At 33.3% G+C, this 24,615-nt stretch overlaps 2 protein-coding genes across 5 annotated transcripts; one reads left to right on the plus strand and one right to left on the minus strand.

Moving 5' to 3' along the window:
• Positions 1-216: 216 nt before the first annotated feature.
• LOC110688690 (phosphoglycerate mutase-like protein 1) lies at positions 217-5,849 on the plus strand. 3 transcript variants are annotated; one of them, XM_021865431.1, is made up of 10 exons: positions 217-585; positions 2,166-2,227; positions 2,335-2,436; positions 2,529-2,608; positions 3,079-3,238; positions 3,481-3,555; positions 3,836-3,924; positions 4,661-4,780; positions 4,918-4,962; positions 5,358-5,849. In XM_021865431.1, exons 2-10 carry the CDS (start codon positions 2,168-2,170, stop codon positions 5,551-5,553), a joined length of 927 nt encoding a protein of 308 aa, XP_021721123.1. In that variant the 5' UTR covers positions 217-585; positions 2,166-2,167; the 3' UTR covers positions 5,554-5,849. The 3 variants fall into 3 exon arrangements, 2 of the variants coding, with proteins under 2 accessions (XP_021721123.1, XP_021721124.1); XR_002504627.1 differs by lacking the exon at positions 5,358-5,849 and adding an exon at positions 4,058-4,109 and having other exon boundaries at positions 219-585; XM_021865432.1 differs by lacking the exon at positions 217-585 and having other exon boundaries at positions 959-2,227.
• A 565-nt stretch (positions 5,850-6,414) lies between these two features.
• LOC110688689 (protein odr-4 homolog) lies at positions 6,415-23,601 on the minus strand. 2 transcript variants are annotated; one of them, XM_021865430.1, is made up of 11 exons: positions 23,471-23,601; positions 23,159-23,377; positions 21,541-21,636; positions 14,476-14,564; positions 14,247-14,375; positions 12,144-12,264; positions 10,649-10,739; positions 10,450-10,559; positions 10,022-10,173; positions 9,212-9,308; positions 6,415-6,963 (listed from the first exon to the last, which is right to left on the minus strand). In XM_021865430.1, the coding sequence occupies exons 1-11, from the start codon at positions 23,549-23,551 to the stop codon at positions 6,673-6,675; spliced, it is 1,476 nt and encodes a 491-aa protein (XP_021721122.1). In that variant the 5' UTR covers positions 23,552-23,601; the 3' UTR covers positions 6,415-6,672. The 2 variants fall into 2 exon arrangements, with proteins under 2 accessions (XP_021721122.1, XP_021721121.1); XM_021865429.1 differs by having other exon boundaries at positions 14,247-14,378.
• Positions 23,602-24,615: the final 1,014 nt, after the last annotated feature.

The following is a 24,615-nucleotide window of genomic DNA, read 5'->3' on the forward strand; positions in this document are numbered from 1 at the left end:
GAAAGGTTGACCTATAAACTTTTAAAAAAATCGGGTGTACAATAATTATTGTATATCCACTATAAAAATAGACTAAATTGATCAAAAGTTACCCCTAAAATAAATAAAAGTTACCCTAATATGCATAAAAGTAATCAAATACAAATAAAAATTATTAGTAAAGAATCACATTTTAAATGACTAAAAATCAATTATTTGTGATTAAATGTAATTAAATTACCATTATATAACTTTTCTTATTGTCTATTTATATAAAAATTGTATTATGTTAAAAGTTACCCCAAAAAAAGCAAAAAGTTATCCTAAAATTAGGTAAAAGTTATCCTTATACTGCTCGATGTACAATAAAATTAGTGTAAACCGGGTGTATACAAAAGTTTTTGATCAAATTAATGTACATATTTCAGTAACGTTTAGCCGTAATTTAAACAGTGTGGTTCTAAAGAAGAAACTCCAAAAAAAAATAAAAAATAAAAAAACCGTCAATTCTGACCTTTAAATTAAATTAACCATTATTTAAGTAGCCCCCGCCATTTCAACTTCCCTTTGTCTTTGCCTCTCTTCTCTCCCTCTTCTGATAACTTGGTAAGTGGCAATCTTCTATTTTTTCTCTCTCTCTCTCTCTCTTTTTATTTATTTATTTATTTATTTATTTATTTTTGGAAGTTGTTTTTGCTACCACTGTTTCCTCTATTATTTGATGAACATGTTTTATTTTCCTTTCTTTGAAAATTTTGCTGCAAATATATACTTGCTTGTGATTTCAATTGTTTAATTTTAAACTGAAACTTAAAATTAACTGATCAATGGATTTTTTTGATAATATACTTCCACAATTGAGTAGCTAATGTGTTTTAGAGTTAAATATTAATATTTAATTGTAATTAATTACTCGTACTTCACAATTGCACTAGTAACGACTTATATGCCTGATTTTTTTTTTTTTTTGTAATTTTTTTTTATTTTGTGTGTGTGAGAGAGAATGATTTAGTTTAAGATCTCTTGATATTTTTTTTGCGTAATTGGTCTTCAAATTTCTAAATCATTCTAATAATTTTTGGTATAATTCATTTGCTATCGGATTATATTATTATTCACGTACTTTACTTTGATTAGTTTTAATGATTTAGAGCTAGAAGCCTAAAAAGACATCTAATCATACTATCAATTTTTTTGTACAATTTTAGTTCATGATAAATGCTGCGTAAGTGCGTAAGTATATTAGTGATTGCAATAATGTATTGAGAAACATGAAATGAAAGTGTTAGCAAGTAAAAAGAAAATGAGGAAGTATTACCTTCCATTCTGTTTTGCTACTCCATCTTAGTTTACTTTCCCCATTTTTTTAAAGTACGATTTCTAAATGGAGGTCCCACATTTTTCTACCCATTTTTTTATCTCTTATTTTTATATTTGTATAAATAAATCCCGAAAAAATGGTTATGGTGCAAGTAAATTGGGGGCGAAAGGAATATTAAATTTTATTGTATGTATTTAATTTATTATTTTATAGGTTACAATGCAACAGAAGTTACTTCATGATCTTAATTAGCTGTATTTTTTATTCAAGTTGATGTAGTTGTGAGATCTACGGAATTACGGAAGTACTTTACTTCCTGATTGGGAATTTGACTTTGTTCAGTATTTCAATTAAAAAATTGATTGGGGGTCTTAAACACGATCTAATTAGGATATTCTTTGTGTTATCAGAATAATTTTAGTTTTAATATGTTATACTATAATCATGTGAAAAGAGCTGGGAATATGGTAGCCCATTTCGTGGCACAACAGGATACTGCAATGAACTCTGATCGTGTTTGATTGGACTCGTTCCTCTAAAGTATTATCATTCAGGCGGAATTGGATTTGAATTATAAAAAAATTCCAATGGTTTTTCCTCCACGTAGAAATATTTAAAAATTAATTAGGGTCTTAAACAATTGCAACTACAATACAGTTAGCTGCTGTTAATCTCACTGTTTCTGATGTCACATTATTTAAAAAAAAAATGAATGCAGTGAATATGACTTGGCATTGTCTATATGCTGTCCATTTTCGAGGAACTTCAAGTTGTTGCCTATATATAGTTTTTTGTTGCATTGTACCTGATCGTAGTCAGTATTATTGTTAACCTCGACTTGAATTTCTTAATTTCTTGTTCTTAGATATGGAGACTGTGCCTAGCTCGAGTTTGTACCCATTGCACCGATGTAAAATTCTCCATCTGGTTTGTCTCTACAAGCTTAACTTGCAGTGGTTTCGATCTCTATCATTTTGTTGTACTACTTTTTTAAATGTACTTGTATATAAAAGGTTTTTATCATATTACTATAGGTTAGGCATGCAGAAGGAATTCACAATGTTGCAGGTGCAGAGAAGTACAAAACATCTCCGGAACTACTTGATCCTCGCCTCTCACCACTTGGATGGGAACAGGTATTTTGTGTTTTGTGTCTTGATTCTTTAAAACTAGTATATTATCTATGGGACAGTATTTGGAGTTAAGTTGGGATATTGTTCTGTCATAGGTTGAGAATCTCCAAAAACATGTTCATGCTTGTGGGCTACTGGAGAGGATCGAGCTAGTCATCACCTCTCCTATGTTAAGGTATCTATCTGGTTTTTAACACAGATCTTTTCTGAAAGTTCAAGCTGTTGATGGTCACTATTGTTGCACATGTAAAGCAATGTATTGTTGATTAAGATACCAGGCTTTGTTTGGAGTGGTAGATAATTTCCCTAATATTTCATAGGTTAATTATCAGTAATTAAGGAAGTATCATTGTTTAGAATTACACTAGATCACTCCTTATACTATATCCTTATTCCCTAATATTCAATCTACTGTGATGTTTATGTTCTCTTGTATGGAGTATCTTTACATCTAAAGTCTGTAAATTTTCCACTTTCGACCATTTCTGGAGTTCATAAGTGTTTTTCTTTTCTCCTTGTTAGTTGAAAAAGTTATGAGTGATGGGATGATTCTCTCGTCATTGATATGTTTTTCTTCCTCTTGCTGTCCTGTAGATGCTAGGTGTTCTGTTTTCTAATTATTCTGATGCTTAATTGTTTTTGTAGGACAATGCAAACTGCAGCCATAGTCTTTGGTGGGGATAATCATAAGAATGGGAATGGTGCATCCCCTTTAATGTTGGAAAATGGGAAAAATGACCATGCTACAGTATCAAGTCTTAACTGCCCGCCCTTTTTGGCACATGAGCTTTGTCGAGAACGCCTGGTAAATCCCTTCTTTGATCTACTGGACAGTATGATGATGGATTGTTTCACTTCTGTTGGGAAAAGTCCATCTAATGGTATCTCTGAACCTTAAATCTAGTTACTAGCTAGAAACACATACTTATCTTTCTTGATAATGCTTCACAGATTGAGGGTATGTGATGAAAGTGAGTTTGTATGAGCCTGTGTGTCTATTGTTTAACTTGTACCACAATGCATCTGATTTGTGAAGCTTTGATACAGGGAGTGAATACGTGTGATAAGAGGGGAAGCATTAGTGAGTATAAGAGTCTATTTCCGGCAATTGATTTTTCCTTGGTAAGCACACTAGCTTTCTTTCTGACTTTTTGTTAACTCTATTGTTCCTAGTTGCTCACATTATCATCTTTCCAGTATAATCTACAGTATGCAGGCCTATACATACATTAAAAAGGCGATACAACTCTATATTGAAAAGATACACATATACAAAGTATAAACCTTATATGTGGAGTTTATACACATATGAAGTATAAACCATTATGTGGAGTTTATGCTCTTTCAAGTTAACAGCTGGAGAGAATATGGATGTTTAACTTCAGTTTTCCTATGTATTCAGATTGAAAGTGACGAAGACATCTTATGGAAAGAAGATGTCCGGGAGTCAGATGAGGAGGTTTCAGCTCGAGGAATGAAGTTCATGAAATGGTATGCAACCACTAAGCTAAATCTTTAACCAATTCACTGTCGAAGCAACCAGTACTTTTATGATTTATTAGAAATTTGCAAAGGAACCACAATCCCACTTCAGAATTTAATTATTTGTATGATATTTCTCCAGCTTGTCTTGGCTGATCAAGCCTGATCCGAGAGAATCTGGGGTAGCTCTCTTGGTAAGCTAGGCTCATGCCCTGTCTTTTGCCTTGGTTTCCAGCAATTTAATAAGCCTATATCTAGATTGGGTTATAGGGGTGGTGGAGGGAAATAATTTACCTTCCAAAACTAAAATGGAAGAGACATTTGTTATGTCGACGTTCTGAATAGAACAAACTCATATGCTATTTTCATATGCCCATAAAAAATTGTCACCTTCTCTAATATAATGGTTATGATTAGATTTCAACATACCACCATTGAAATTAGATGAGGAAAGGATGATCGTAAACTATTGCTATTCTTAATTATGGCCGTTTTGGACAATGAGACAACTAATTCTAGATAAATGGAGTAAATTTCATCTTATCATGATTTTGAGGAACTTACAACTATGTAGAATTAGTGCTCTACTTTTTCATAATCAATGCGCTATATGCTATTTCTTTCTCTGCTTTAACTGATTTTGCCCACAAGTTTGACTGATGTAATCCCAAAGGATGTATTTTGGTTTTTTATTGGAGTATATAACTTGTATAAGTTGGCTCTGAATCCACAATGTTTCCGGCAGGTTGTGGACTAGGGAAGAGAAGGAGATTGCGATTGTTACTCACAGTGCATTTTTATTTCAAACGTTGCCCAAGTTTGTGTACAATTGCCACCCATCAACAAAGAATGAGATTTGCAAATTGTAAGTGCTGCGTCTTCCTGTAGTTAAGAGCTTCAAGTACAAGCAAACTTTCACTAGTCCTAGTTTAGACAACTCTGGGATTAGGTTATTTACTTTATTTGTTCTTTTACTGATTTTGGTACCCAAAATTTGTGCAGCTTTGCAAACTCTGAACTGCGATCGGTAGTGATGGTGGACAAAAGGTGAGAATGCTTCATTTTCTTAACTAGGGGTCATAATGAGCTTTCCCTACACTCGAGTTAGGCTTGATTGAGCTTGATTTGAGTTTGAGGTTAACTGGAGACTTTAACAGAACAAAAATTGGTTCGAATAGTTTAGGAGCATTTATATAAATTATAGAATATACAATATTATGTAAATTAGCTATTTTGTTTTATAGTTATCTCTAGATATTAACATTTAAAACATGAATTTCATAAACTGAGGAAGGAGCTAAACCTGCATTTCAGAGTTTGATTAGCTTGATCAAACTCGACTACTGTTTTAGTTAGTGTGATTCACCTTAACCCTTTAAGAAGAATCTGTAAACAATTATCACCGTCCAATGTTTGTAATTACATAATATGTTCATCTGCAGTTTGAATGTAGTAGATGCTGCACAAACAACTCAGTCTGGAACCGGAAGGATTCCTTTTGCACTCGACTTACTCAGCGAAGTAGCGAATGCAAAAAGAGAATCCAATGACAATCATCATCAACAAATGGGGGTAACTGAGCAGAAAAAGAATCGTCATTGCTACTGTTTCATTGATTTATATATACGAAGTAAATGATAGTGATTGGGTTCTACTTCACTTAGAATTATTTATCCTCGCATGATATGATTTGGTTCGTATAGAATTAGCAATGCTATATATATGTAAAATTATAAAATAAACCTCAAAAAACAGTGTAGTTTCTTATATCTTGTGCAATATATGTTTTCTTAATTGCTAGAGTTTTTCGTCGTTTTTCTTTTTTTTTTTTTAACAATTTCAACATGTACAAGTAATATATTATCTTATGTGAATACATAGGATTTCACAAATGTCATACTTGTTCAACTTAATGAATCTGAAGATTCTTTTTTTTTTTCTTTTTAAGCCATACAAGTGATGCATGCTATTGTCAACTTGATCTTGTAATGCTACGTTAAATCCTTAACGGTGAGTTTGGATTGAAGAAAATGGAGGGAAAGGAAGGGAAGGAAAATGGAGAGATAAGGTATCTTTCATTTGGATAACTTATCATTCTTCCCTCCCGTCCTCTTCTCCTCCCTCCCCTTCTTTTCCTTCCCCTTTCTTTATCCAAACACACCGTTAAGTGATACATTGATACTCCCTCTGCAACATCTTATAGAATGTTGCAACAAAAACATTCCAGAAGAAAGAACATCAACAAAATGGAATAACAAAACCTAAACATGCGCTTTGTTTGGATAGGAAATCAGGAAGGAAAGGAAAGGGAGGGATAAAAGAGGAAGGGAAGAGAGAAGAAAGGGAGGGGGAGGTTATGCTTATTAAAGAGAGAGGGATACCTCCCTCTCCTTTCCCTTCCTTCCCCCAATCCTTTACCCAAACAATAGAGTTTGTCCCCCTCTCTTTCTCTTCCTTTATTTTCCTTCTATTTTCTTCTATCCAAACAAGGTGTAAAAGTGCAGGTAGTCAGTCATGACCTGATATCCAAAAAAGGGTGATTCGCCACAGTGAACTAGAACAATTATTGTAGAAATCTTCAAACAAATCCTATCATAAACCAATATACATAACTAAGTTGTTTTTCTCTATTTGCTGTAAGTTAATTAAATTTGCAGGGTCACTATATTGGACGATGTGAAATAAAAAGAAAACTACAATGAAACCAACTAATGGTCTTCTACAAAACAACTTATCACTACTGGTAAACACATATCTTCAATTAAAACTCCTTGCATAGAATACTGAACCCAGCATAATTGCAATGAGCAGAATGAAACCAGCAACCAAGGCATTAACATTTTTGGCGATTGATTTTTTGGGATCACTTTGCGATTTCTTGCTTTGGCTTACAATATGAGCAGTACCTGATATTTGATAAGAGGGGGCCACTACATTCCAGAATGGTTTGGCAGTCAAATTTGGCAGTTCATTCTCTGGTTGTAAGAATGTTGAGGCGCCTTCAGGAGCTTCCATCGACAACAACTCAAACAAGTGATCACTAAGGGCCTGTAAACAATAGTTTATCTAAACATCAAGATACGAAAATGGTGCAAAACATGTGCATAGTTTTTACTTTTGATAAAGAGAAAGGGGAAAAAAAAAAAAAAAAAAAAAAGAAGAAGAAAGTGATTATAAACTTAATTTGGGAGCTAACTGCACAAGTTAAAAATAAAAATAGCTTATATAACAGGGTACTCACACACTTTCTACACTTTTGAGAGCCAAGTGCACAAGTTTAACGAAATTACAGCAGAGCATAAAAGTGCAGGTAGTATAAAAGTATTCACCTGCTTTCTTTTCCAATAACATCCCACAGTTAAATGACAAGTCATGCATCTTTAACAAGGTCAATTTTTTTCTAAGTAAACCCTTGGGCTCAAATTGGCAAGCGTCACAAGCAGCTAATTTTCCACTTCAAACTCAAATCCAGCTAACTTATGATGTTCAATTCTATTAAGCAAACACTTCAATCAGGTCTTTTTATTTTAAGCTAAACTTCCAATGAACTTTCAACTGTCTATATTAGCAAACTTGTTGACTCCAACAAGTGAATATAGCTTCCCAAATTAAGACAGCTATTCAACTTCCATAAGCTTTTAACTAAACAATTTTCAACTGCTTCTCTAGCTAGCTTACCCTTCATAGTTGAGATTATTCTAAGATAACCCAAAGTTTGGATTAATATGGGAACACCGCTGATAGTTGATATTAATCATGTGAATTTTTCCTATTAATGCCTAGAATGAAAATAAAATCATAAGGGAGTAGTCTATTCCCTCCCCTCCCCCAGGGTAAACTTTCAGTGGCTTTATATGGTGGTTTGCCAGGTGGTGAATTAGATTTAATGTGGTCCTTAAGTTGGTTTGCAGGAAAGTGGTGGAGATTGCGGTGGTATAGCCAGTGAGGATGTGTTTGTTGTCATGCAAGAGGCTTGAAAGATATCAGAGGGAGATTTTTATCTGAAGAACATTGCGAAACTTCAAGGATGTGAAACAATGTCCTTCAAATAATTCCTAGAAAACTTTCCCAAATAACTTTTACTCTCTTTATTAAGTCAATGGAAACCAGATATGCCCTTAGCAGAAACCTTTTACCATTTTCAAAATTAAAACAATGAAATTGGAAAGAATATGTTGCAGACTTGCTGTGATGCAGGTGCATGTGATAAATCATTGAAAAGTAGGGAGGATAAGATTAAGGAAGAGGACATGGAGGGGAGAATACCGAGAAGGATTAGGTTAAGGAAGTAACATGGTGGGAAGATTACAGGGAAGGAGAAGAAGAAAGAAGACCATAAGCATTATTATCCTTTAGTGCACTATTTTTCCTTACAATTTCTCACACCTTTTTTCCTTTCCTTTTTTTTTTTTCCCCTCAAGAACTTCCTTTTCTAGCACACCTGTTAGGTGGTGGAGTAAGCATTGTTAGAGAGGGTCGTTAATGGCTGTGGCAGGGTGGGCAGGTTTTGAGGTGGTCACTTTTTGTGGATGGTACCATACTACCATGTATGGTAGATGTCAGTGGTCAATGACAATTGAGTTAATGGGCCAGAGAAAAGATGGCGGCGGGGAAGCCTAATAGCACCGGGCTGGGTGATGTTTGTGTCATAATATGTCGATGGTTGGGAAATTTCAGTAGTGGTGGCACTGAAAGACATGTCAGTGATGTCACTCTGTCACAATGGAGTAGGAGTTATGGTGGACAAGTGACTGAAGTTTTTTAATATTTTGAGGAATGTTAAGATGAAATAAACCAGCTAAACACCATAAAAAGAAAACATAATTGGATTACCTTTCCCATTTCCTAAAATCCCATAAGCAAACTTCCCTTAATGTTTAATGATTTTCATCAATTTTTATTAACGTAACAGTTTTTTCAACGAGTTTTTATAATTAAGTTCACAGGTTAATAAGTATATAATAACACGGGGCCATTTGTGTTTTACTTTTTTTTTCTGTTTACCCAATATAACAGACAAATTTAGGATTTCCAATGAGAATATCCCGAAATTTTATCAGGAGACAAGTTCAGTTCCTTCTAACAATGGTTTGCCTCAGCTTTTCTGCCAGGATTTACAATAACATTTAACAAGCAATTTTCAACAAGTTATGCCACACAGCACTGATACACTAATTATATATTTCAGAATAGTATGCATGATTACCCTCTTCCAATTCTTTTTTCCAGCAAATAAAATAAGAAAAGAAAAGAAAAAGTAACAGGATATTTGGCATATGAAACATAAACCACAAACCTCAAAGCTTTCAGCTGGCAAAAGATAATCACAAACGAAAGTGCCTGCCAGCCAAGGTATGAATACTCTCCGCGGAAATGTCAGCATGCATTGCTTTCTGCATCCATACAAAAAAATTATTTTATACAAATTAAAGATAAAAGGATGGTCATGTCAAACATGACTCCACCCCAAGTAACACATTCCATCAAACTTCTGTCGATTCAACATAAATAATGCAATAACCAGGTCTAAGCACACACAAGCCTTACATTATGCTAATTGCAGATTGCTTTGAAAAGATCAATAAAAATACTTTTAAAAGGGAATAGTGACAATAGAGTGAAAAAGAAAGCATGTAGATCTGTTACTACAGATACAAAGGGTTTGTTTTTTAGGGGATAGGAGGGAGGGGATACAAAGTGGGGCATTAAAATTGTAGAAGGCAATCAACAAAAAAAGCAATTATGATATTTATGACAAACCAAGTGGTATTAACTACTTCCTCCTTTCTTTTGTACTAGCAACACTTCTACAGCGCACACTAGTCACATACTCCAGAACTGCATTTCGTGATTTATACTTACAGAAAAACAATGTCTACTTCATTACATGTAAAATTTATAATTTTTACTAATGCGTGATTAAAGATATTAACGGTTAAAATTATTGTTCATTGGCAAACGTGAAAGCAAAAATGTTAAAATCTATCTTAAAAGAGAGAGGAAGTTTTATGCACTTTGATGCTCAATCAGAATAGATTAGATTTTTATTTTTATTTTTTTCTATCTAACTCACCCACAATGGAAAAACTGCTGTGTCAAGAATTACCTCAAGGGCTGCTGGATGATCTGGTTGATAGAGTCCATTTTGGATGTCTTTATATATGTTTCAGAACCATTTTCAGAAGCAGTAGCAGTTTCCCTATCAGCCTCGTCAGTAATCATATCCAATCTGGTTCTCAAGCTCATGATGATATCTTCCTACATCAAACAAATATTCGTGTAGAATTGAAAATGGTAAGAAGAGAGCCAGTAACAGGACAAAAGAATCTAAAACCTACTACAGGATAGTGATGATATAGTTCTTGCTTATTGATTTTCATAATAGTATACATCATTAAAGCCATGCCTTTGTCATATCAGATTCTACTAGTATCATAAGTATACGGAACAAAATGTCCCTGGTTATTCAAGATATTGAGACAAGAAACTTATACACAATAACAAAATTCCAAAGTACATCCTATTTGAAAATACCTTAATATCAGCCACTGCTTGTGAAATAGGTTCTTTTGAGTTCAGATATGAATATGAGCACACTGTTCCCGAAAAAACAAGGATACCAACAACATTATTTTGGCTGCTGGCTTCACACACAACCACAAAAAAAAAAACAACATATTCAGAATTTATGCAAAATTAATAGTAATTGCAAGATTGAGAATTATATCAGCACCTTCTGATGATGTGTCTTTCATAAAAGGAAAAAGAATTTCAACTTCATGCACACCACCAGATGCACATGACCCATCCGTGATTACATCAACCTATCAAAGAATCAAAGATAGCATGATGAGAAGCTCCAAAATATATATGTCATAATGTATACATAAGAATACGAAAAGGTAATGCCATAAGGCCCATAATCATAGACAACACGGTCTTCAATGCTCCAACATAATAATAAGGTTTCTGTATGCATGCCAAAGATAAAACTCAATCTAGGGGACATACATTTGTATTTCCTCTGTTATTTGCAGTTTTAAAAAACTATTGAAGAATGTGAGGGTGTGTAAGATGAAGCAGGATAAAGTAAGAGAATGTAAAAAGGTGGGTTTGTATAAGAAAAAAGTGAAAAAATTAAGAGAGAGGGAATGATAATGTGTAATTATTGTGGGGATGAAGGGGTAAGATAGCAAAAGGGTAAGCCAAAAATAAAATAAAGCAAATTGGGTAGAACAAAAAAGAACAGACGGAGTATATAAAAGGAGTATTGCAAAAACCATCATACTATTAAACAAGATTACATGGGAAAGGGTTTGATACGTGGTATGAAATAGATATACGGAACGCTACGCATGGTGAATCCAGTACAATTGAGTATGAAATAAAAAAATATATAATAATATGGTTGAATTTTTATCAACAGTTTTTTTTTGGAAAATGAAATAAATATATTTCTAGTAGTGTATTATATGGGCGTGTATGTGGTTTGTTTTAGAAAAAACAGTATATCTCCTACGATTGTTATTAGTCGACATCTTTTGACTCTTAACTTCATTCACAAACTTTAATTAGACTAGTTTTTGTGATTTATAGTTATTATAAAACATAATAATATGGGATTTTGTTTGAATTGTCTTAATGTATCATTCATCAATACCATCTTTCTGTAAAGAAAAAAAAAAACAAATAGTTGATAATTAGAAATATTAATCATTAAACTTGTGGCTTTTGGAGAGGGTGGAGTGGGCATTTTGGGATGGGTACAGCGACTTCAAGATGGTGCGGTGAGGTTTCGGGGAGGGTTGATTTAGTTATGAGTGGTTCGGATGGTGTTTACGGGGTTGAGATGGGATCGGCGAGGGATTTAGGTAGTCATGGTGTGGGAAAGAGGTGGATGTCGAGATGTGTTGGTGTTGTGGGTAATGTAGATGGTGGCGGTGGTGGTGGTGGGGTCGTAATTTAATCATTCCCACTATCTCTCTCTTAACCTTAATGAGAAGCCCTTCAATTTATTAATTAAGCATTAAGATTTTTTGCCTAGAAATTTGTACAATCAACACACACACACACCGCACACGCACACGCACACGCGCCCGCCCGCCTGCCCGCACACACACACACACACACACAATTGCTACTTATGAAGGTATAAAAACCCTCATGAAAGATGTAATTAATATTAATAGAGAAGAGTGAGATGGAAGTTTTATTAGTAGAAACCTTACCAAATCACCATCAACGATTGCTTTTGCTCCTTTTAACTCCTTGACATGATTTGAAATCCCATCAAGTAAGACATCATTCATCAATTTGGCTTTTGACATATTTTCATGAGTAAATGGCAATCTGATAATGGTTATAACAAAATTTAAACACCATAAGTATATGCTAATGCCTAAAAAATTAGTTTGAGAAAAACCACAAGTTAATTCTGCAAAATAAATTATAGGAATGGTCTTCAACAAGAATGATAAATTATGGTATTATTTGGTTGACATGAGAATTATATTGCCATAGGCATTTGTATCTCATCGAATTAAAAACCCACATAAAATTTCCTAAGAATTGGCTAAAGTTGTTTGATTGTTAACTTGTTATGAAAGCATTTTGCAAATAATGCGAATGTTAAAAATTCCATAAATTTACACTTCCTACATTTTCAGTTTTTATGGTCAACCAAATAAATCCTATATTAAAATTCACATGAATTTTCAATTCCCCGATTTTTTTTTTATTTTTTGTTTTTTGGCAGCCAAACAATACCTAAATTGCAAGTAGTTCCTAAAGTCTGGAATCAAGGCATTATGGGACCGTCATTATTACAAGAAAACACTCGAGTTTTTTTGAACTGGGTGGTCAAATTCAACCTCCAGACTCAAAGAAGCCGTGATAAGACAACTCAGACTAAATTCCCATCTATGATTTTAGCTTGTGTACGGTTGTTTGACATGGTGGTGCTTTGCAATGACCAATGAAAAAGATTATTCGATGGGGGAGAAGTAATTGTAGCTGGTGGCAGCTTAGTTTTAAAAAGCGCAAGGCGCACCAAGGCGCAAATGGTCCTTGCAGCTTAGGCGTGAGGCGCAAGGCGAAGGCGCGCACCTTCTGTATGCAAGGCGCATGTATTTATATATTTATTTCAATTATTTTTTACTTTGATAGTACTTAATACCAATTAAAAAGATTCATAATAAATTAAGTAATGATATATTTAAAGTTAAGGTAGTCTGAATTTGAAAAAATGTCCATCATTCTTCAATTTATAACTTAAATCTTAGTTATTTTCCTTGAGGCGCAAAGGCGCGCCTTACCAAAGGCACTTTGAGGCGCACGAGGCGCGCGCCTTCCATAGGTGACTGAGCCTCACCTAGCTAAAGCCCATTTCCTAGAGCCTGGGAGTGAGGCGTGCCTAGGCAGTAGGGGAAAGCTAGCAATATTGTGGTAGGGGGGGGGGGTAATAGAGAGAGAATGAGTAGGAGAGCCAACGATACAGTACCAAGTGGACAACATGACCTACTACACAGGGGTCATGTGAATATTTTGAGAACATACCCCATGATTGAGACTCTACTAGAATAACCCATTGTTGCAATTATATGAGAAAATGGGTTATGGTTGGGGTCATAGTAATAAATTTGTGCTTATAATAAACCTTTTAGAATTAGTAATTAGTGGCCTTGTGGGCCTTTAATAATTATAAGAGGTCTCAGCCATTTTACTTACCACAAGTCCATATGATGCCAATTCTCTTTGCTTTAGAATTAGAAGACAAAAGCTTATCAGCCTCCTTCCCTAATTGATCTCTAATTCTTTACAAACATCTATTCACCTCAAGCCACCATTGGTGTGGCTTCTTATAGCAATGTGATTTAATGTAATATAGAAATTATGGTAATAATTGAGTGATAAGTCTTTAATGCAATAACTCAACGTTTTCCTAGCTAGATCAAAGTTTTCCTAATTGATCTCTATTTCTTTATTGCTAATCATAATAACTTAGCTAAAAATTTTATTTTCTTTACTTATGATACAAGTTCAAAATTAGAGTTACTATTTCTTTTTCCTGATAAAAAAAAGGACTTTAGTGAATGAATTAATTAGAAATCAAATTCTCCCAACCTGATTTTTTTTATAAGTCAGTGAACTGACTTTTGTATACAAAAACAGTAAAAAGGAAACCCTGGTTTAACTAGGAGATAAGCAAAGCAGAATACTTAGTACAATGAATTTAAAATAACAGATGGATAAAGGGAAAAATAATAAACATCCAACAATCACAAACAAACATGAGCCAAACTAATAATTATACAAAACATCTAGAGATATACCTCATACAAAAACTGTAGATGCACCGAAAAGTTTGGAGGGAATTTAGAACTTTTCCCAATTTAAAATCACAAGGTCGAAGGCTACTTGATGTTATATTTGAGGACACTGAGCAATTTCGACACGTCCACCTGCTTGAGTGATATGTCAATCTCATAACCTAAAAGTTTCAGACAAAAACAATCTAAAGGAGAAAAAAAAAATGGCAACAGGAAAAAAAAATAAAGTTACCTCCTAGGGCTATAAGATATGTGAAGAAGCAACATTTCATCAGAACCATTTTCCAATAAAGGAGCTGCATCTGCTACTCCTGTAACAGTCTGAATAAAAAAAATATCTAGTCAATTCATTCCATTGACTACACACAAAAGAAATATGGAGCTTAGGCACATAGAATTTTCAAATTCATAGCTCATTAATTTCTTTGTGCATAAAGAATGCCACCAGAAAAAGAATCTGAAAGAATCTAGGGTGGGAATACTATTATATGGCCAAAGATTACAATGATACGAAGTATCTAAACAAAATATGCAGAAGTACTAAGGTCCCATTTAATTCAACTTGTTTTGACTTATTTCACACCAATAAAGTTCATAAATATTCAGACAAAAGTTCACACAAAATACATTATTTTGTTCCAAACAAAATAAGTTTCCTCAGGCAAATTCACAATTTCACATACAAATAAGACAGCCTCAAAATAAAGTAATAAATTTTGAAGACAAAATATGTTCAAATGAGATTTGTTTAGATAGTTCAGCCAATCTACTAGCCTTCTACCTTCTCTCTCTCTTTTCTCACATACCTAGTTCTTTCTTGTTCGTCTTGGGGCTGCCACCAGCCTTTACGGCGGTAGTAAGCCCCTTTTCCTTTTCTTATTTTTAGCAAGATCTATAATTATTGTCACAATAAATCTCCATTATTGAATGTATCTTAACCCGTATTTGGGTTTAAGTTATCTTTTTTCAAAGTTTATGCAATGAGGTCAGATCTTGTCAGACCCTGCATAGAAGGTTTTTGCAAACAACGATATGGGAAAAAGTTTGAAAAAAGGATATGTAGGTTTGATCACATCAACAAAGATCATAGTTTTGCAAAATTAAAGTTTAATGTGATTTAATTTTGTGCGTAATTGTTAATCTTTGACTACTCTTATAAAATACAGGGTCTGGTCACATGACTGTTGATTGATAAATTAGTTTTAGTTTCACATATAAATGAGATCAAACTAGCAATAAAGCATTTCCAAGAGATTATTTAAACATTAGTTAAATTATAAAGAAAATAATAATAATAATCATATATCTATCTAATATATAAAGCTAAACTTTAAGCCAGGTCACAAGGCAGCGACACTTGACATTCTAACTTTTCGCCAAGTGTCGCGCCACGTTGGATATATTTAAATAGATTTCATAAGATAAAAAAGTTAGTTTAGATTTCTATTTGGATAGAATTTTAGGATAAAATTGTTAGTTTAGAGTTTATTTTCGATAAAATACCAATATTTCAGATGTACAAATTAAATTATAATTTTATTCAAAAAAATTATTAGATTATACTCCCTCCTTCCCATAATTACAGGCAAATAACTCTAAAAGTACGGTTTTTAAGGGGGATGGAAAAAGTAGAGGAATATTGTATGAAAAAAAAAAAAAGTGAAGAATGTTGTATGGGGATAAAAAAAAAAGTGGAGAATATTGTATAGAAAAATTAAAAAGTAAGTAATGATTGTTTGAGTATGTGTGTACTTTGTATGAAAAAGTGAAAAAGTAAGTAATGATTTTTTAGCTACGTGTGTAATTTGTATGAAAAAGCGAAAAAGTAAGTAATGATTAGGTGTTATTTTTAGTAATAGGAGAATATTTTAGGACACCCAAAATAGTATATTTGCCTTTAATTATGGGACGGAGGGAGTAATTCACAAAAATTATCATATAAACTTATTTTTAATATCATAATATTTTTTGCAGCGAAGGAAGTACGTAGTTCAAAGCGTAAAACATCCATTTATAATATATACCGGTTATAATCTAATATAATTTTATTACTATGTAGTTGTGTCAATTAGGGTCAGGTCATGAGTCATTTCAGGTTATGAGTCACGAAATGTTTAACCCTTGCCCAAAGTTTTGGGTTCGGGTCGGGTCAACCCAACGGACTTTGAACATTTATTTTATTTTATTTATTTTTTACTATTTTTTTTTTTTGATGTATTAAATCGAACATTTCCACCAATTCATATAGATAGCAAATCATCACAACAATACTTCAATTCCTAACTAATTTTGTATCAATGATATATCTTAAAATTTGACATATAAATTAAAAATTTATCTTAAAATTCAATAAACAACCCGGGCATCACACGGGTACAAAACTAATACTCCCTCCGTTCCAAATTACTTGCAACGTTTTGACTTTTTGCACTACTCACAAATCTCACTTTGACCATCTTTTTTAGCTATTACATGAAAGTCAATGTAATCATGTAAAATATTATTGGGTTTATTTTAATGTATAGTTTCTTAATATGAAATTTTTATAGACTTTATAAATATATAATAAAAGATATCGACGGTCAAACATGTGCATCGTCAAGCGTGTACAGTCAAAATGTTGCAAGTAAACTACTTGGGACAGAGGGAGTAGTAGTAGTAATAATAATAATAATTGTAAAAGTTGATATTATGAAACTAACAAAGCCCTACATAATTTCTTTTCTAAGGTAATAATATGGTCAAACAAGAGTGATGGAGGAAGTAATCATTTTTTCATTATTTACATATATCATTGCGATATTGTTTCCTTGTTTTATTTATTTTATTGATTTTATACACTTTTTGTAAATATTCTAAAGAAAGTAATCCACAATTTCCATATCATAACGGATTATGAAATTATTATAATCACAAAAAGTCCCAATTTCTATTCTGTAAATTAGGTTTTATATAAATAATCCTTTATGATACAGCTCCCTTCATAATCACAAAGGTTCTCAAAGAAAGAGAGAGCGACAAATAATAATTCAACCATTAACATTTCATATCTCACAAAGAAGAAAACTCCAATGGCTCGTACAAAGCAGACTCCACATAGATATTCATCATTAAAGGTTATAAAAAAGCAATTGAAAACCGCAGGTAAGTCTATTTCACGAGATGGCTTGATGATGCCCCATAGCAATCGGCCTCACAAAGTTGTTCCTCATGACAACCAAAAGTCTCGGGATGCTATTCGAAAAAATCCTTTCACAAAAACTGTATGTGAAATAGCAACGAAAGTTGGCACACAGTTAGAAGACCAAGCTATCTCTACTCTTCACATAGCATCAGAGAAATACCTTGTTGATCTCTTTGAAGCAGCTAAGTTGTGTGCAATTCCTGCTAAGCGTGTCACTGTCATACCAGACGACATATCTATGGCTAAAAAGATCTGGAGAGTACGTGAAAAAGGCTTATCCTCTAGAGAAAACTAGGGGATTCCAATCTAATGTCACAGATGTAGTATCTAGTCTGGACTAAATACTACAGCATGGAAAAACTAGATCAAACAATTGCTATTAGCCTAAATCTTTTTCCAATTATTGTGGTTTGTATTACTAAGTTATTGTCATTTGACTCATTATCTATGTTGTTTGGGAATGATAAGTTATACCCAATTATCAGAAATATAATGGTGATGAGATGATTAAATAATGACAATATTGAATATTCAATACATATTAATGTATGGATTCTAAAACTAATTCTCCGGTGTCCCAAAATTCTGAAGATTTGAGTAGATCGACGCTAAAATGAGGTATAAGAAAAAATATCATATAAAGTGATAATTAATAAATCAAGATTAGTAGAGAATGTTGAAGCCTAGCTGTATCCAAAGTGAAAATGCTATACACTTTTGGAGTTTAGTCCTGTATCTTCTCAATTTCTATGCCTTGGTCACAGAACAACACTATACCAAATTGAAATCAAAGCCAGAACACCACTCTACCCATTCATTTTTCCAACCTATGTGTAGTAGAAGTCAGATAAACATGTCGAACTTGAGTATGAATCAAACAATGAAATACAGTAATGGTTGATTTTTTCTTGATGTAACTGTTATAGACTAGTATTGCTGCTGCAAATATTGTAATTTGATTGTAAGATTAATAAGAAAGATTGAGTCTTTTTAAATGAAACTAGCAAAAGGTTACAGGATAAATGTAACTTTGGGCTATAACTCTTGGTGGTAGCTTGAGGCTACTAGTCTCACATTCAAAATGTCACTCAATTTCTGCCAAACATCCTAATGCTAGCCTGCTTCTCTTTTATACTCAAGCACTACCATAACCCTAACATTAGTGTATTTAGGCCCCATTATATTGAAGTATCTCAACTCTCAAGTCAATCATCCAGAAAAATGGTGACATTGATCAAGACGTGGTCCACAGGATTAAGTCGGGGTGGCTTAAATTGAGAGCAGTCACGGGAGTGTTATGTGACCGAAGCATTCCCTTCCCTTACAGTTGAAGGGTATGGTACAAAATGTAGGGCTTCTAAGAAGAAGCCCTTTATAATCCCGGGGATTACGGAAATGTACATGTTAAGGTGGATGTGCTGAATACTCTAAGAGATAAAATCAAAAATGAGGTTATTCGCAAGAAAGTAGTTGTGGCAAGCATTGCAGACAAACTAAAGGAAATTTGTCTCGTTAGTTTGGGCATGTAAGACGAGACCCGAGAGTTCACCGGTACGAGTCGTGGAAGAGTGGGACCATGGAGGGGTTAACAAGGGAGAGGGAGACCGAAAATGATTTGGCTGGAAGGAGTTAGGAAGAATATGAAGTATATGGATTTGTATGACAATGAGGCATTGGATCGTAAGGGATGGAAGAGGAAGATTTTTGTCAATAACTACATGGAATAATCAATTTGGTTCATGTCGCCCACCCCAATTATGGGATTAAGGCTTTGATTGATTGATTGAAGATTGGTCAAGGCCTACAATAATAATTAAAACCAATAAATGAAGCATTTGAAATATTATGTTTAACGCAGTCGGAAAGGTAGAAAGAAAAGCAAGCGCTAATCCTTCGCGAACAGACAGATTTACAAGCGATAAATCTGTTAAAATACTCCGGAATCCATCAGAAAAGAGTTAGAATATTATAAAAATGTCAAAAACTGAATATTAAAGACGGCTAAAACGTTTAAGTAGTCTAAACAAAAACCTAATGCGAAAATAAAATAAAAATAAAATCCGGAAAATGTTTAAACGCTATTTCCGGGCCTTAAACGAACTCGGATGGCTTAAAAAGCCTATCAGTGGTTGGACTCATTGGCCCGTTTCCATTTCCGAAAACATATTTTATTAAGCAATCTAACTCCGATAGCCCGACTAGTAGAAATCATTACCCTTAAAAACTGAAAATCAAGCTTTATGACGTTGCACTTCTTCGTCAAACCGAGAAGCTAACCTCTCTACGTCAATGTTATACCTTAAAATTTACAATTCCTAGCCCAAACCCATCACCCAAGCCATCTCTTCATAATTACAACGCAGAGCTCCTCCCTCAAACACTCTTTCTCTCCACTCCACCATCACACCACCAATCACTCGCCAGCATCAATACAAACACAAAAGTTGGTTGTGGTCCACTCATCAGTAATGACACAGACACAAGAATTGAACTTCTACTTTCTACTTTCTCTTGTTAAAATTTAAGAAAAAAGGAAGGACAAGCGTTGTTTGAAGACTTCCATCGGTAAGTCCTTCTGTCTCAATAAAGAAATAGTAATAAAACTATTAGTGATATAATCATGATGATCATTTACTAAATTCCTTTTGGATGTATGAAATCAGTTTTTTCTAGTGATGACTTCCCATTTGTAACTCACATTTCCGTTTTCTTCTTTTTTGAACATCAGTTACTTATTCCTCCAGAAAGCTGACTCTAAAAAAAACAATAAACTAATTAAATCTCCAGACACATGAATTACTACCATTGAGGTTAATCATTTAACAATCCACAATTGAATCCCAATAATGGAAGAACCTTGAGTTCCAAAATGCATCATAATATACGTTGACAAAATGGAAAATTTTATAGTTTATCAATTTACACAATAAATATGACAAAATACACCTGCTGATTCCACGACATTGATACTGTCATCCTACTGTGATTGTGAACACAACGCAACTTTTCTATGCCTGAAAAACCTCTTAGAGGTCATCATTATTCGTACACAATTGGTGTTAACTACTTTGACTATTCTCGATGCATATACAAGTTCCTAACTTCAATTTTGGTAAGAATATGAGGCGGAAAATTTTTGTTGCATTTTCAATGCTATGTCATTTGTTGATGTTATCGTAGGATAGGAGTGACAAGATATTTTGATGTATAATTTCTCACCAAGCCTATTTGAAGGATATGAATTGTCCCCTTGGTCTTTTAATTTAAATAATTTTTGGTCTTATCTATAACTAATGCATAGCTTGATTGACTAAAATATAATTTGGTCTTTAGCATTTTTTTCCTACTCAGCCATAACCATTATTACATAAAAACATTAACATGGTATACATGACCAACATCCCAAAATAGATGGTATACCTCTAATTAAATATCCCCATCAATGGGATGGTTGGTCACAAGATGAAGAATAGAAGCACTATTGTTTCAGAAATATATAATGTTCAATTGGTCATGAGGTGGTGTTATAGCCTGCAGTAGGAATCAATAACTATATACTAAAAGACACACCGGCAATGACACGTGTCATTTTCTGGTGTGTCCTTAGTTTTTTTTTGAATAAAATTTAATTAAAGAAACAAAATTTATTTACAAAAATAATTCTCTAATCTTATACGATATAATTACTTTAAATAAAAAAGATTTGACATATATTTTAGCTATTAAAAATTTCTTAACTTACAATGTGAATTCCTTTATTTTACTAATTTTCAACATCGTTTTATATCTAACATATCTTACAAAATCCTTTATTTTGCTCAAAATTTGTCAATATTTTTAGATTTTTTTTTTTGTTTTATAAAAACTGATTATAATGATAGTTTAATAATGATTATTAAAAATTACCGTGCATGTCACGGGAACTAACCTAGTATATTATTAAACTCACAACTTAGGCATTAACATGAAGACAAGCGACAAATATGTTTCTATTTGTGAAAATTTAAAGTTTCCACAGACATCAGGTTTGTACAGAGTCTACAGATCCATGCCTTTGCAAACATCAAAGATACAGCCTTAACACGAAGAGTAAGGTAGAAGCAATATATTTACCTGGCAAAGTACTAAAGTTGAATTCTTGAAGGAAGTTTCACCGACCCAGACATATATACCAACAACCTTAACACCACCTACCAGCAACCGAGAAACCTGCAATCAACAAAATCAACAACCTTGAATCCAGGTGAAGAGACAGAGAGAATTTTAAACTACTAGTATAGCTAAAGAAAAACTGTTTTGGATCCAAATTTATAGATGCGCAATGAATCCTAACGATAAGGCTTAGCTTCCATCAATATTTTCAAAGAGTGCCAAATCAGATATTAATACATACTTTTTTGTCTGATTCATAAATAAGTAATAGACATGAAAGTAAAGGAGGAGAATAAGAAATACAACAAGTTTGGGATTCCCATAATGTGAACCCTGATAGAAGCTATATAAATAACTAGCTCCCAGGACTTAGAGGTCTAGCACAGTGTACTGTGCATGGTTTAGGGTCTTATTGCACAGAATTGGTTCCTAATTGCTCCAAATGACTTCCTTTTGAGGCTTTCCCATCATGAGCCCCCAATTACCAACCTCTACATATAAAGTGGTAGATAGAACTTTTAGCAACTCAATCAATTAATCAACCAAAGCCCTAATCCCATAAAGGCCATAAGTGGGGTTCGCTACATGAACCAAAAATGATTATTCCGCGTAGTCATCGACAAGAATCTTCCTCCTTCATCCCTTACCATCCAATGCCAACTTTAAGCAATTCAAGTCCAACAAAAATAAAAAAATAAAACCCACGCAGCGCAGCAAGGACAAAATCTATGTAACCTCTTACCTAGACCCGGATATGAGGGATCCAATATTGGTATAGATCTTAATGTCTCATACGTCAATCCCGAAAATCAAGACAAGGGGGGGCCGTCTGATTTTTAGGACATGGTTACAGATGTGTATTTTATGCAAGAAAAATTCTTGGTTAATGAAGATTTATGCGGTGTCGCAACAAAGGTCAATTTTACACCTACAACAAATCTCGTTAAAATATGTTCTATTTCAAAATTATAATAGATTAAATGACCCCGCATGGAAATCTATATCAAACAACGGTATGAGATAGTATTCATCAATGTCTGATGTCATCGACAAGAATCACGATTTTGCCCGATTAAAATACTATTGATCCAATTTAATTTGTATTTGCTAGGCTTGATTTTTCTAGTAAATTTTGTATGACTTTTCTATTAATGAATAAATCTTACTTTGTTGAAAAATCCGTAGTTGGCAATAAATTTACAACACCGAAGAATCACTAAAACCAATCACCAAAAAAAAAAGAAAAAAGAAAACATAGCTCAATAGCCAAATAAAGTCCGATAATTATCAGAGGATTCTCAAACTAAAGACGATTTGAATACCATGCGATTTCACATTATTAGTAACACCAACCACCTACATCATCTCCCAAAATTCGCGAAAATCCAACAACAAAGTTCTAGCAGTCCGTTAACATTCCACACCATTAAAACCAAACTCAAATGCAATTCCCAAACAATGCACTACAAATGACATATTCTCCACTAGAAAACGCAATTCAACATCCAATAAAAACCAAATAATTATAACAGAATACACAAACTAAGGACATAATTCTATAATTCAAAGTTGAAATAACCTGACGAGCGTGCTCGGCGACCCATTCCTTATCGATCGAAAGTGACGAAGAATCAACAGAAGATTTGGGCTTGGAAACTTTCTTCTTGTCGGCAGCCCCTTTGAGAGGATCAATGATTGAACATGGAGGATCTCCCGCATCATTTGGGGGTGTTGGTACTAAATCAAAGATGAAACCTCGATCTAATTTTGAATTAAGCTTGCCAATTACTAACCCTACCTACAAAATCAAAATTAAATTGAAATTATACATTGAATTATAATGTGATGATGCCCTAAAATTGAGGGTTTTTTAGGAGAGAGATTAGAAAACCTGAGCAGGAATTGCAGATTGAGCAAGACGATCTTCGGCTAACTGAAGGCGGGTTTCTTCTCCGACTACAGCTTTCACCATTGTTGTTCGGATCAATTTTGATTTCTGGGCGAATATTATTAGTTGCCTAAACGGGAACTTATCAGTCTATGCGGTACGGTTCTTGCTGACTGGACATTTTTTTCCAGTTCACTGAGGCCTGTTCTTTTGAACTTCTGGGGCAAAGCAGAGCAGAATCAACCGAATAGAGCAGATTAAAATTCAGCACAACAGAGCAGATTAAATTTCAACATTATTATTAATATTATTATTAATGTTATTACTATTAATGTTGTTGTTATTATTATTATTATTTTAAGAAATTATTATTATTATTTTTTTTTTTTGAAACACTATTATTATTATTATTAATTAATTAATTAATTATTAGAATTAATATTATTAATTAATATTATTATTATTAAAATTATTATTAATTATTAAAAAATTTATTATTAATAATTATTAAAATTATTATTATTATTATCATTACTATTATTATTAATTATTAAAATTATTACTATTATTAATTAATTATTAAAATTATTTTTAATATTAATAATTATTATAATGATTCAAAATAATAAATTATTATCATCAATACAATATTAATTATTATTATTGAATATTAATTATTATTGTTGTTATTATTATTTATTATTTGAAAATTAAGCAGAGCAGAGCAAATTTCTTTTGAGTAGAGCAGAGTAGAGCAAATTTGATTTGAGCAGAGTAGGGCTCAGCACAGCAAAGCAAAGCAAAGTAGAGCAGCTCTAAAGAACGGGGCCTAAGTCTGTGTTGGGCTCGGGTCACCCAACGTAACAGGGCGCACGCACACTCCACTCCATACTAGTATTATATTGTTCGCTTTGGGCGTAGCCTGCACGTATTTGTTTTTGGGCACCTTTTCAAAAGACCTCATACTATTTGAAGTATGTACCCACTTATAGGGAAGTCTTCTCTTCCTTATTTCTTTCATGTGAGACTTAGAGCTTGTTTGGTTACCACAAATTCCATGGGCAATGAAAATTCCCATGAATTTCAATTTTCATGGGTTGTTTGGTTGCCTTGTAATTTGTAAAATGTAGGCAATGACATTTCCTTGG

Source organism: Chenopodium quinoa, unplaced genomic scaffold (genome assembly GCF_001683475.1).
Source record: "Chenopodium quinoa cultivar QQ74 unplaced genomic scaffold, ASM168347v1, whole genome shotgun sequence".
In the NCBI taxonomy this organism is placed as follows: Eukaryota; Viridiplantae; Streptophyta; class Magnoliopsida; order Caryophyllales; family Amaranthaceae; genus Chenopodium; species Chenopodium quinoa.

Excerpts from the sequence above, each read along its gene's own strand:
- LOC110688690 (XM_021865431.1), top strand. The coding sequence starts at position 2,168 with ATGGAGACTGTGCCTAGCTCGAGTTTGTACCCATTGCACCGATGTAAA. Across the intron at positions 2,609-3,078 it reads ATCACCTCTCCTATGTTAAG|GACAATGCAAACTGCAGCCA; the intron begins GTATCTATCTGG and ends TTGTTTTTGTAG. Across the intron at positions 3,239-3,480 it reads AGCTTTGTCGAGAACGCCTG|GGAGTGAATACGTGTGATAA; the intron begins GTAAATCCCTTC and ends GCTTTGATACAG.
- LOC110688689 (XM_021865429.1), bottom strand. The coding sequence starts at position 23,551 with ATGGTGAAAGCTGTAGTCGGAGAAGAAACCCGCCTTCAGTTAGCCGAA. Across the intron at positions 23,378-23,470 it reads AATCTGCAATTCCTGCTCAG|GTAGGGTTAGTAATTGGCAA; the intron begins GTTTTCTAATCT and ends TTGATTTTGTAG. Across the intron at positions 12,265-14,246 it reads ATCTACAGTTTTTGTATGAG|ATTGCCATTTACTCATGAAA; the intron begins GTATATCTCTAG and ends AACCATTATCAG.